Below are 13,654 nucleotides of genomic sequence, written 5' to 3'. Positions count from 1 at the left end.
TTTAACCATCTGATGAACGTGTAACAAGATATGACAGTTATCTGTTGATTTTTCTGTACAGTGTAGATTAACAAGTACCCTCTGTGCAAAATGAAAGGGGAAAAATACGGCAATAAAAGATCAATTTTTAACTGAAATAAAATTAACCTCTAAATGGCGATCTGTAATGTGACGTGGCTTCTTGCATCCACGTGTCAAAGTACATAAATTAAGCCGTACTTCGTTTCCGGTTTATAGAACTCCAAAAATATTAGGATAAGTAAGAATGCATACAAGACGGTAACGTACCTGTTTCAACTAAAAAAGTGAATGTGATTTCACAGTGTCTGCGGAATTTGTTGCACATTCATAAACAATAAAGTTCAATAAAATAAATAACATATAAAAAACTAAATTTGTTAATAATATTGACAATGCTATTATAATTCATATTGTTATATTTATACTTATTTTATTATGAATGATATAACGTTGATTTTTTATTATTTATTTTTTGCTACGCGGATGTTGGGACTTTTACTGTGAAAGTCGAAACCGGACGTGTCAGATTTAGCTGTTCGCTTCACTTGCATCTCGCTTCTGTTTCTTCAAATATTTCCAGTACTGTCTGCAGAAAAAGAGGGATGCAATTGTTGGTTTTGTGTTACATCAAGGATGAGGAGATAAACTCCGGCCTGTTTAAGGTTAGTAGCCGAGAATCGCAATTCTCTGATTGAAAACACGGAAAGGAAACAGATAAAAGATGTATTGTTTGACAAATGTTAGCCTAGCTTATTATTACAGATCTGTTTCTTCTTTTTTCCCCTCCTTATTTTACTTTCGTTTATTCTGACAGGCGGTGGTTTTGGGGCTTGGTTTAATTTTGTGATGACCTAAAATGTGACTCTCACCTGGATGTAGAGGGTTTACAGGTCCTTGTCAGGACTACACAGAGTACATGCTAACACATTTTAATCTAGCATATGTCGTGCTTTGAGCTGTGTAAATAAACGGCTAAACTCATTGAGAAATTGCAAATTGACAGCGGTATTACATATGACATGTTTAATTATGCGTTACACATATAGAAAGGCGATTCAAAGTTCTTCACATTATTGACAAAACTGCTAAAAATGAAGAAATGTTTTCAAATGATACGTTATTACGTGTTTTCATAAAGGTAGCCAAAAATATCGTTGGGCCAGTCAATACGTCTGGTGTTCGTTGGCCAGGGTTGAGAAGGCTCTGCTGATGGCCAAGAAGGTCAATCTGTGGGCAGAACAAATACGATTAATAATAGCAGGCTTTCAATCAGTTAGAGAGCAATGAGTTAGGACCAGCAATGGATCCCCCGAGCAGGAATCACTATCCTTTACGTGTTTAAAAGCCAACTCAGGGGAAGGCCAAATGTAAAACCTGCATCCAGCAAGTAAAGCTGTAGGGAAATAAAATGCCACCATCAGCTCTGTCTCAGTTAAACAAGGTGTTCATTTCATTTTCTAGTGCAAAGATGCTACTTGACTTCAGAAATTGACAAAACTCTCACTCCTGTTTTAAAATAAGATACAAAAATAAAATAAAAGACCTTTATGGTCAAATACAATAAAAAAGTAATTGGCCTGGAACATCGATCCTTGGCTGGCCTGATTTCCATATATCGTCAGCCATGGAAATTTTAGTCAACCACTAATTTTTAATACAAGTAGCTAAAACAATTTTTATCCCTGTCATGCGTGAATTATTATAACCTCACTTGTGATGTTTTTGAACCAGAAACTGTGGCTATGATTGACTCGGACTCACTAGATAACAGATTAGAGAAACAGCAGCTGGCCTGATGAATTTCAATTGCAGCAGCAGCAATCAGATGGAAGGGTCAGAACCTGACGTGGAAACCATGAAAGCATGAATCCTCGCTGCCTTATACTAACAGTTCAGGCCGCTGATGGTGATGTGATGGTGTGGGAGATATTTTTGTTTGCACATTTTGGGCCCTTGTTTATAATTGAGCATCGTTTAAACACCACAGCCTATCTGAGTATTGTTGCTCACCATGTCCATCTGTTTATGACCTTAGTGGACCAATCTTCTGATGCCTGCTTCCAGTAGGTTAATGCACCGCGTCCCAAATCTCAGATCATCTCTAATGGGTTTCTTGAACATAAGTAAGACAGCACTGTACTCTAGCTGCCTCCACAGTCACCAGATCTCAATGCATTATCTCAATAGCTTAAAGGAACAGGATGTGCTATAGCATAGTTACAAATCAGTTATAATTATAAACAAATTGTTTTGTATCAGAATTGTATTGAAATGCTTTAAACAGCTTTACTAATTAAAGAAACGGGATTAATGTGCAAATTAGTAGTTCAATTAAAGGTTGTCATTAATTGGTGGTATTTTTAGCTACCAAGTAATAAGATAGAGAGAGAGAGAGAGAGAATAAATACTCGAGATGCAAACATTGTCAGTGGCTACTGAAATGCTCTGTTTTTCTATTTTAGAACCTTCTAATTTGCACAACCTTTCAGTAGTCAGTGTCTGATAACGATCAGTCAAAAATGCCTTGGCTGGGGCCCAGATACTTGAGATCAGCTGTGGACATTCCTAGTTTGATAAGGGCAATCTGTTCACTCTGACCTCAACGTTTTACTGTGTGCTGTACTTCTGATGTTATGTAAAAAGCCTTGTTCCGATAATTTGTAATGCAGAATTTAAAAAAATAAAGTTGTTTTGAAAGTAGCCTTGTTTTAAGAGGGTAAATGTCTGAAAATTACCAGGAGTAACCCTAACTGAGATCAAAGATCTTGTTTTCCATTTTTTTATAAATGGATTTTTCCTCCTTTACTTTAAAGACATTGAAACTTATTCCCAACTACTCCTGACTTTGTGTACTTTATCACTCCTCCATGGCAGTTTTATTAGCTCCTTTTATTATAATACAGCCATGTTTTATTACTTCAAGTTTCTCTATGGCCTCTGTGGGAAATGGTATAAAGATTTCTGATGTACCAGTGTCGCACTCTTCATTGGCTTTGTTGAAAAAGTGAAGTACTAGAACAACTTTTCAAAGCTGTAAAATGGGTGTTCCACTAGGATCAATTTTGGGACCACTCCTATTTTGTGTATAAATTTCAGTCAATTACCTGAAAGTTGTAAAGATATTCAGTGCCAAATGTATGCTGATGATCCTTTCATATATTAAGCTACAAAGACCCCACAGCAGGCTGCAGAGATGTTGAACATGCAAATGTTGGGAGTCTCACAGTGTTTCAAGGATCATTTTCTGTCCTTGAATCATACCAAAACTCTCAACTCTGTGTGTTTCACAATCAGATTCAAAGTCATTCATTTTATTGTGGTAACTGACCACAAGGGAATCCAAAAATTAGATAATTTCTAATGTTTGGGTATGTTAGTTCTTACAGTTTTAGAAACGTTTCCCAACCTTAACTGCTTTCATCTGATCATGTTGTCTGTACCCAGTGCTAAATTATATTTGCATGCTTCAATTATTGTGTAACTCACTGGGGCTAAGCTAGCCAAGAGGTTTTAAAGCCTGTGATGTTCTGGTATGTACGAGCTTCAAAGGTTTTACATCTAAAACCAAAGAAGTTTCATCATTGTAAAATACAGAAAATGTATAATCTCTTAAGCTTCAATGGTTTTGTCTATTTATCTTTTCTAAAATTGGCTTTCAGACGTGTTAATAGGATTGACCCGGAGATGATTAGTCTTAATTGTTTCTAAATGACCCACAGCAGGAGCCATAACAATGGACGCCGGTAAACAGAGACTGAAATCTGATAAGATACAAAAGATCATTTGTACAATCATCTTTCTCATTAAAAGGACACCAGATTTGGAATATATACATATATTTGGCCTTTTGGTTTGGCTAACATCAGCTTATACGCAAAGGCAGTTGTTCTTTGATTATAAATGATAAAAGCTATTTGTAACAGTCGCAGTTGCGGGTTACTAAATAGTCAGTAATCATCTCCTGTAATTAATTGAGCATTTTTCCCCTTTGTCAACCCTGTTTAAGTAAAAAAAGCAGATAGACGATGTTTGCTGTTGACTGAAGTCCACTTGAAGAACCAAAATGAAGAGGAGGCTGCTGCGTGGGTTCCTGTCGGAAATTTCCATCCGGTTGGCTCTTCTGTTCGCATTCCTGTAAGTTATATCTTCCCGTTAAATCACAGCCGTTGATGTGCTTTACAGAACAGCTTTATGGGCCCATTATCTGAGATGCAGGTGTTGTTTGTGCTTCGCTTAGTGTGACAGAGCAGCTCCCTCCTTTCTACCGGGAGATCCAGGCCGAGGAGATGTGGCTGTATAAATTCCATCGTGTGGAATCGGACCACGTACCGACCTCTCTCATGTTTGTACGTATGCTTAAGCTCTAGAACATTATGAGATGTACTAGATTTTATATCAGGATGTAAAGTGCCTTGGAAGAGTGTTAATACCCCTTGAACTTTTTCACATTTGAGCAAGTTACGACCACAGTCTTGAAATGGATTTTATTGAGCATAACAGTGAAGTGGAAGGAGAAGGTCAAATGGGTTTTTTATTGATTTTTAAAAACACAAATCCCAAAAGTTTGATGTTAATTTGTATTTAGCCTCCTTTACTCCGATAGCATAAATAAAAAGCAACCGATGCATGTACGGGAGACGGCAAACATGCAAAAGACAAATTCTGGCTTGATTAGACATAAACTGAACCTTTTGGCTTACATGCGAAACGCTGTGTGGTGCAGGGAAACCGCACGTCACCCTGAACACACCATCCCTATAATAAAACATAGCTGTCGGCGGATCATTCTGTCAGGAGGAAAAAGTTTTGAAAACTGGGGTGGAGGGTTACCTATCAGCAGTGGAATGACTTTAAAAATACAACCAGAGCTGCAATAGAAGGGTTTAAATTAAATCATATGTGCTATGTGAATGGCCTAGTCAAAGTCCAGACCTAAATTCATTTGAGAATCTTTGGCAAGACTTAAAAATACACACCCTGGAAGATTTGCAGCTGTATTTGCAGCAAAAGGTGGTTCTGCAAACTGCAAAATGAGCGGGATTAATACATAAGCATGCCACACTTTTCAGATTTTTATTTGTGAAATAAATGAATTTCCTTCCCTTTCCAATTATGCTCTATTTAGTGCTGGTTTATCACCAAATCATTATCCAATGTATTAATGTTTGTGGTTGTTACATGACAGAATATGCAAAAGATCAACGGGGGAAACAACAGGCGCTGTAGATGTTTGTGTGTTCTGTTTACTTGCATTCACTGAAATGACTTGTGCATTTTTTTTTTTGTATTGTGAATCGGTTAAAGTTAATTAATTTTTAGGAGTCATGGTATGTTTTGTCATCCCCAGGAGGGTAGTTGATTGCCAGATGAAAGTAATATTTAATTCTGGGTGGGAAAATGCTCAATTCAAATGTATTTTGTTTCTTCTACCTGAGACGAGCTGTTTTTGGGAACTCAGACAGTTAGTATTGGTTGAAAAGTTAACAAATAAGTTTTGTTATCTTTTGTTTCTGTTGCATTATATTTTGGAAGATTTTTGTTTAGTGATAGACCAAAGCAGTAATTCTGTATTGTATTTCAGAGCGTGGCTGTTTTCACCCCCCTGATTGTAATCCTGGTTTTTAACCTGTTGAGAAAGTCAGAGCATGGCGATGTGAGAGAAGCCTCGCTGGGTAAGAAACGAATTCCTACAAACACGTTTTTGACTCATTTATTTTCAGGTCTACTTGCTGTTTGAGGCGACATGTCTTTTTAATGATTTAGTTCTGTTTTCTCCTGTCATTAAGCTGTGACTCTGACTCTGGTGCTCAATGGAGTTTTCACCAACGTCATCAAACTTGTTGTTGGCAGGTGTGAACATCAGGCATCATTTTGCAGTTTTTGCCTGTGTGAAAGTCCATGAAAACATGAGCGCGTCTCTGGTTTTTCTCCTTCAGGCCGAGACCAGATTTCTTCTATCGCTGTTTCCCGGACGGTCAGATTAACCTGGAGCTGCATTGCAGCGGTGACCCAGATGTTGTTATAGAAGGAAGAAAAAGCTTTCCCAGCGGACATTCCTCCTGTGAGAAGCTGTTTTGGTCAATATGCCTGTTAATGGATGTGTGTGAAACTGATTCCTTCAGTTGTTCTTATTTCATTTTTACACATTATATCATTTCAGATCAAACAGATTTTAATATAAGATAATCTGAGTAAATAAAAGGCAATTTTCTAAAGGATTTCATTTATTATGGTAAAAAAGATATCCAAACCAATCTGGCCCAGTGTGAATACATTGTCCCCCTCTTAAATCATGAACTAACCAGTTTTTTTGATTCAGTGCCACTAGTCACAACCAGGCCTGATTACTTCTAGTCCTGTGTGAAAAAGTAATCACCCCCTACACGTAATAACTTGTTTTGTTGTTCCATCCTTGGCGACAACAGCTGCCTTCAACCATCTGTAATACCTGCCAGTCAGTCGTTTACATCCTTGCTGAGGAATTTAGCAGAATTGTTTTAATCCAGATAGATTAGCGGATGTTGGAGTATTACTGGCCTGTTTAAGGTCATGCTACGGTAATTCAGTCAGATTTATATCCAGATATTGACTAGGCCAGTCCAAAAAACTTTTTTTTTTTTGAGCGATTCAGAGGTGGACTTGCTGGTGGTCTTTAGATCACCGTCTTGCTGCAGAACCCAAGAGTCCTTTAACTTAAAGTCACAAAATGATGGCTAGATAGTCTTCTTCTGGATTTTCTGAAAGAAACTGTAGGTATGATGTTCTTTTTTTCTGAAGTGCTGTTTGTTTTATGCCAGATTTAACAGATTCACACCTTTACAAAAAGTTGATTTTGGCCTTGGACCTCTCCAAGGATGCTATTCTTGTTGAATCATGAACATTCACCTTAACTGAGGCAAATGAGGCCTGCAGTACTTTATATGTAGTTCTGGGTTCTTCTGTGACCTGCTGGGTGAGTCAGGGAGGTATTCTTGGAGTAAGTTTGGTTGGCCACTCACGCACAGTCATGTTTTCTTCATTAGTGGAAAATGGCTCTCACAGGTTCACTGGAGGCCTCAGAGATACCTTTGTAACCATCTCCAGAATGATTGATGTCAATGGTTTTGTTTCTCATCGGATGTTAAATTTCTTCAGATCAGTGTTGAGGGCATTTTGCCTACTTAATTTTTTAAGACAGGTTCTATTTAAGTGTTTTCTTGATTCTAAAGGTCAGGCAGGAAACAGCCCAGGTTGAGGCTACTGAAACCAAACCACAGGCGTTTGGTTAATTACAGTTCACATTTAGATAAATGAAATCACTATTTGATTACTGTGTTTTGGATTTACTCAAGTTATCTTTGTCTAATATTAAAAGTTGTTGAATCTGAAACATTTAAGTGTGAGGAAAAAGGCGAAAACAAAGGAAATCTTTAAGGGCTTTATGTACTCTTTCATGACACAGTATAGAGGTGTGTTTTCACTTTGAGGTACTTGGTTGAGTAATAACTTCCATTCATCAAAGGCCTTCTCCCTGCCTATGTTTATTCATAGTTGACATCTCTGTGTCTCTACAAAACTATATCTGTCCTTGATCACAGTTTTTTTTTGTATTTTCTCAGTTGCTTTTGCAGGTTTGGGTTTCACAGCGCTGTACATCGCAGGGAAGCTGCGCTGCTTCAATCCAGCAGGCCAAGGCAGAGCATGGCGGCTATGTGCCTTCCTCGCCCCTTTGCTCGTCGCAGCTGTAATCGCCCTTTCCAGAACCTGCGACTACAAGCACCACTGGCAAGGTCAGAGTCTGAGGCAATTCTTTGCCATGAAATAGAGCATTCATACGTGCAAACATCCGAACGGATACTCAGGCTACCATTGAAGAAAATGTAAATATTGTTCCGGTAAGGAAAGGCATGAAAGAGAAGACTATGGAAAATATTTCTTTTCAGACCTAATTTTATATGCTGTTGTCTAAATGTTGTATTTATCAATTTATTCATCTCTCCCCATTTTTTTTTCTCCATATTCAAAGCCTGATTACTGTGCAAATAGCTGCAATAAATTCATGAAGTCAAAGAATATGTTTAAAAAAATAGAAATTTAGATAGTTATGGAATAATGACATTAAATATGGTGGCAATCCTGTATATACCCAGAGGAAGTCTGTAAAATTTAAATAAGGCCAATTAAAAAAAATAAATAAAAGGCTAAAATAATTTAGTCTATATTGGCCAACGTCATGGAGATTTAAATGAAGAGTACATGTAACAATTAAAAATTATTTTAGTGTCTTTTTAAAGACAACAAAAAAAAAAGTCAAACAATACGGTATAATTTTGTCATCAACCAAATAATCTGCAAGTCATATAACTTCCGTAGTACAGTAATGTGCTTCAAATATAATTTGTTTGTTTTCTTTTAGAAGAAACAACGCAAGCTACTTAAAGATGAATTAAAAAAGATTGCTTTTCAATCTTTATGATCATTTATTGTTTTAAAACATGGTAAACATAAATGAGAAATTGATTCAAGGTTTTGTAAAAAGGTTTTTTATGATATTTCTAATATTCATGATATTCTAAAATGTGTTGTTTTTCTGCACACATCAACACTTTGTCGGAGGCTGAAAAGAAAAGAGATTACACTGTTAACTCATCTTGTAAATCATTATCAAAATTAGGAGGTTATGAATTAAATAAACAGAGAAATGAAGGCAAAAGGTGAAAGACCATCTCCAGTGGGAAGTGAAGAGTGACATACTTCTGTGTCGTTCTCTCCATCCTTCATGCAGATGTATTAGTTGGGTCACTGCTGGGTCTCGCCTTCTCCTGGCTCTGCTACAGACAACACTTTCCTCCGCTTCAGGACTCGGACTCCCACAGACCAATCTGTCACAGAGAGACTGTTCCGGCTGCACAGGAGCGCAAGTTGGCCAACTCCAACTTCCTCTTGCCTCTGTAGAGCAGCTGCACCCTGAATGCTTTTCACATTGGTGTCATTTCAGCTGGCTAATCAGGAGATCTGTGGAAAACCAATTGGATCGGAAACTTCATAAGTATTTATATTTATCATTGGTTGTTATATCTGCGGTGTTTGACGTTTCTATGATTGTGAATGAATGAATTACTACATTATCAAAAGTTCCAATTTGGCAAACTAATAAAAGTATAACATACTGGAAATATTAGTCTGAGGGTTCTTGGGACATCGTGACTTCAGTTCCCACCTGGCCTGACTCTGTGCCTTTAGGTGACAGCAACTGAGCTAATTTAACTACACAGCCACTGCAGTAAGTGGCTTTGGTTTAGCTGCAACGTTTTAAATAAGTGGAGCTGTGGTGTCAGTGGAGATATGCAGAAACTAGACCACATTTTTCTGCATTAGTCTTTCTTCTTACTGTATAGAAGATTTTGGTTGAACCAGGAAGGTCTGTTTTATAAAAATGCAGACCTTTGAACCCACTTCAATGGTCTTCTGACACCAAAGTTGTCTCAGCTGTAACAAAACTAAATTACCATCAGGAGCAGAGTCATTATGCTCTACCTAGAATGTCCAGATATTTCCCGGCTCATCATTTTGGACCCAAGGCACAACCCTGAAACCTTGCAGGATATTGCCCACTTTTTGTGAAAGAAATTCACCTTTGGGATCAAATTTGTTTGCTTTGGAGGACAGTGACATGTTTTAATTTGACCTGAAAGAAAAGAGGACGTTCGAGCTTATATATTTTATTTCAAATCCTTTCTCTTTAAAAGGAATATATCATCATTTTCCCTTTTTTTATCTTTGTTCAGCCTTCTTGCTCTAAGACAAAAAATTGCAAACTCTCTTTCTTGGATTTCAATTCTTTAGGTGAAGAGTTGTGTGGCGATTTAGTCAGTGAGGAGAAGGCCAGGAGAAATGCTACTTGAGGGACAGTATTACTAGACCTACAAGGCAGCATCAGCATGCAAACCATACCATCGTCATTTAGCTCAGACACAGAGAAAAGAACTACACTACTGCAGCTAATTCTTGTTAAAGGAGAGTATTTTCTTACCCGATGAGCTGAAAGCTCAATAAAAACACCCACAATCACAATGACGGTCTGGCTGTTGACTCCCCGTCTCAGCTCTGTGTCGTTTTTGTTGCACAAATCCAAGATTGCAACAATTTTCTAACAGTTGAGTAGAAACTGTTCTAACAGAGAGACTGTTTTTCTGGTAGGGGAGGAAAAATCCATCTTCTCTACCTGTGCCTACTTCCCCAGGGCGCGCACATGTTTCCTGCTTAGATGAATCCGCAAGGTGTTCATTTTCTCCTAACTCTGTGTCGCTTTTGGGCATTCGAACATCCTGTCGACATTTTGCCATTTAAAAAGCTCCACAATCCATCATCAGTCATAGATTTAGATAAATAATGCAGGGCTGGGACTGTTTTTAGTCACAGATTGATTCATTTAGTTTGAAGCTTTAGGACCACAGTTAAACACTCTGGCATTTAGAGATCCAACATATGAAGCTTTACACACATAGGTAGGGGGTTTCTAAGTTCTTGAATAATTGATAATACATTAATAGTCACAGAGTTTCATTAATGCCCAATGCCCTTTATTTTAAAACTAAACGACAGCTTTGTCAGACAGCTTGTGTTTATTGCTGCCTCTGTTTGATTTGCTTCAGATCTTTCTGTCTTCCTACAGTATATTTTGAATGTCATTATTCATTGTTACTTGTTCTTAGTCTCCGGCTCCATGTGCCAAACTCTTAGTACAACAAGCAAATGTAGCAGCGCCACTCTGTGCTTTTCACAGTTTATTCTAGTGACTGGTGTACTTTAAATGTAACCTTAGTCTTTGCTTTAGCTGAACAGCCCATCTGATCATATTATCACAAGGTTATATGACTAAAGGAACTGTGAGGGAAATGTTTCCTTGTTTTATTGGATCTTAGGCATACTGTACGTCTTTGTAAGGTTTTTGTAGAAGTCTGGCTTTATGGATAACTCAGGTGGGTTTCTTTCTGGAAGCTGTATTTTCATCAAAGAAGAGAAAAGCTGCAGGAGTTGGTTTTGGTGGTAGGCATGGGTTGGTATGAAACTCGCATTATAACTGAGCAGAAATACTACAGTTTCATGGTATTCACTTGAGATTTAACACAATTATGATCTTCTTTTTTGTTTCGAAGCAGAAAAGCAACAAATATTCTAGTCCTGCTGAAATGTTGACTGTAATATAGAATTAACACCCTGGAAAATGAGTAGGGTTTTTCAAGTATTGTACATTCTTGCAAATTAAACAAGTTAATATCAGCTTTTAAATTAATCAGGTAACCAGTCTGCAATCTGCTGCACAACAGAGATGCCAGCTGTAAGGTTTAAGGTTAGGCCAAATAAAACTGGTACCCTTACAAGAAGAGGTACCCTTTTTGTTTCCACACCTTCGAGGTCAGTTTTTATTGTATTTATTTTTGTTGCAACCAGGAATATTTCAAACTGACACTATCGTCCTTTTTATTTTTCAATGAGAGGTGAGTGTAGTAGACTTCCTTCAGCCAGCTGACTGGCAGTGCAAAGCAACTGGTTGAAGAGGAGCTGCACTAAATTATTCTAGATACTCACCATTAGACAGCACTTTCTCTGGCTTCTCATTCAAAAGACATTGAACCTATTTTTAACCATTTTTTCTTTTAAAGCCTGTATATCTTCATACCACTAACCGGCCCATCCCTACTTGGTAGTGATGGTGGAACCAGATCTTCCTGATGGACCCGATGAGAGTTGAACTATAACTTCCTTTATGTGCCGGTGCTAACCTCACAGCTCTCCTGCTGGTCAGGTGCTGTAAATAGCCAAAAATAAAAATGTCCCTACTCATCCAATTTCATATTAAAAACAAAGGAATTTGTAATTGTTTTTGTTTAGTCGTACTGTGACTTTTATTTTTTCTGTGATGTTTCTGTGCTGTTGCCTAATTTTGCTTGAGATGTTGGCTTTCGTGTTACTTTAGACTCTTTTTGGATTGGACTTCAGCCAGCCAACGTTTGAAGGTCAGAATCAATGCACTCAGATCAGACTTGTCAGAGGGAAAACAAAAGATAATGAGTGCCTTTGTGCCTTTGTTTACCGCTGTACTTTACAGATCTCTGTAAGTGAATAAAGTCCATCACACCATAAGCTCACCCTGTTATTTTACCTGTACAGGACTCTGTTTTAAAGGTGCAACTCGGTATTTCAGTGTGGCATGCTGCCCTTCCTTACCTCAGACACAAATGTTCAAAATGTTATTTTTAATGGAGTCAAACGTGATTGTCTTAAACATTGTAAACTTAATGTTCTGAGGGATACCTGGAGGACAAACCTCACTTTCAGAGACCAGTTAAGAGCATATTTACTTTCATGGCATGTTTGACTTTACTTGAATATTGATTTTTGTTACATGTGATGATCATTAAATTAAGATTTTTATTACAGGGTACTTTGCAATGCCTGTTGAGCACATGTTAGGCTTGTTCATTTTTATAAATTTGTGCATGTTTTACAGTTGAACAGCAACTAATTTAACTGACAGCTGCAGTCCATTTAGACTTTTTGTTGTTCATGTATTCTGTGTCAGGTTAATGCTAATGTCGCTGTTCTCATGTTAAGGGATTATTCACTGAACTGCTTCCTAGCTTTAGGATCACAGACACATGTAGCTGCTCATGGTGAGATGATGTTTGTTTGTTTTGTTTTTTGTTTTGTTTTTTTTCCATGTTGTGAAGCTTTCAATGTACACCTTGTGTTGGGGAAATTCTCCTGGTGTTTGCATGTTTTCATTTTTGTTAATTAATTACAAATTAAAACCAGAAATCCATCGAATGCTAAAGATGTCTCAATGTCAATTTTTGTTACCTTTTGGCCATTGACTTAAACTCGACATAACATTTTATAAATAATATATACATGACGTACCTGTTAAAAATCCCACCTTTGTGTGGTGGAAAAAAAAAATAACATTTGATAAATAATTTCAAAACCTTTCCACATATATTGTCATATTTTTCATATTCAATTTAGGCAAAAGATTAGTGGAAACAATTTTAAAAGTTGCAATAGGGTTGCATAAATGTGCACATGCTTTAATACTTTGTTTTGATTAAATTTCAGCATTGAGTCTTCTTGAGTTCACACCGGCCATACATTTTAATAATAATGGACAATTCTAATTATATTAAGGGTCAGCTGTCTGCGTAGGACTTTCCTGACATTATCACATTTGCACCCATCAGCTATAACAAGAATTATCTAAACATCTAAAGAAACTCACTGCATTAATGTATCAGAAGAGGGTTACTGACATTTGCACAGCATTATAAATGCACCATGGCACTGTGAACCTAATTACCAATAATTTGAGACTGAGCAGGTCAGGGAGGCAGTCAACAGCAATACTGAATGGGCTGCAGAAACTTTCACCAAATTCTAGTTATGACAACTATCTCCTGTTTTCACCATTATGTCCAGAATAAGGAATAGTGTTGTGAGAGAAAACATTCTTCCAAATAAAACCTCTAGGCCTGGGTAAAGTTTTCCACAAACATGTGAGGAAATGTGTTTGATAAAACCAAACCTGAACTTTAATTCACAACTCCACATGTTTAGCACAAAAAAAAAAAAAACATACCCACAGTAAAACATGGCA

General features: G+C 37.3%; 1 protein-coding gene across 2 annotated transcripts; it reads left to right on the top strand.

The window, feature by feature from the left end:
- Positions 1 to 535: 535 nt before the first annotated feature.
- On the top strand, positions 536 to 12,838 carry plpp5 (phospholipid phosphatase 5). 2 transcript variants are annotated; one of them, XM_047382413.1, is made up of 8 exons: positions 536 to 683; positions 4,028 to 4,155; positions 4,259 to 4,367; positions 5,603 to 5,693; positions 5,808 to 5,871; positions 5,958 to 6,082; positions 7,620 to 7,790; positions 11,667 to 12,838. In XM_047382413.1, the coding sequence occupies exons 2-8, from the start codon at positions 4,085 to 4,087 to the stop codon at positions 11,687 to 11,689; spliced, it is 654 nt and encodes a 217-aa protein (XP_047238369.1). In that variant the 5' UTR covers positions 536 to 683; positions 4,028 to 4,084; the 3' UTR covers positions 11,690 to 12,838. The 2 variants fall into 2 exon arrangements, with proteins under 2 accessions (XP_047238369.1, XP_047238368.1); XM_047382412.1 differs by having other exon boundaries at positions 8,786 to 12,838.
- Positions 12,839 to 13,654: the final 816 nt, after the last annotated feature.

Source organism: Girardinichthys multiradiatus, chromosome 12 (assembly GCF_021462225.1).
Source record: "Girardinichthys multiradiatus isolate DD_20200921_A chromosome 12, DD_fGirMul_XY1, whole genome shotgun sequence".
Classification (NCBI taxonomy): domain Eukaryota; kingdom Metazoa; phylum Chordata; class Actinopteri; order Cyprinodontiformes; family Goodeidae; genus Girardinichthys; species Girardinichthys multiradiatus.
Note: the sequence above shows the minus strand (reverse complement) of the source record. Positions and strands in the feature narration are given on the sequence as shown.

Excerpts from the sequence above, each read along its gene's own strand:
- plpp5 (XM_047382412.1), top strand. The coding sequence starts at position 4,085 with ATGAAGAGGAGGCTGCTGCGTGGGTTCCTGTCGGAAATTTCCATCCGG. Across the intron at positions 4,368-5,602 it reads TACCGACCTCTCTCATGTTT|AGCGTGGCTGTTTTCACCCC; the intron begins GTACGTATGCTT and ends ATTGTATTTCAG. Across the intron at positions 5,694-5,807 it reads TGTGAGAGAAGCCTCGCTGG|CTGTGACTCTGACTCTGGTG; the intron begins GTAAGAAACGAA and ends CCTGTCATTAAG.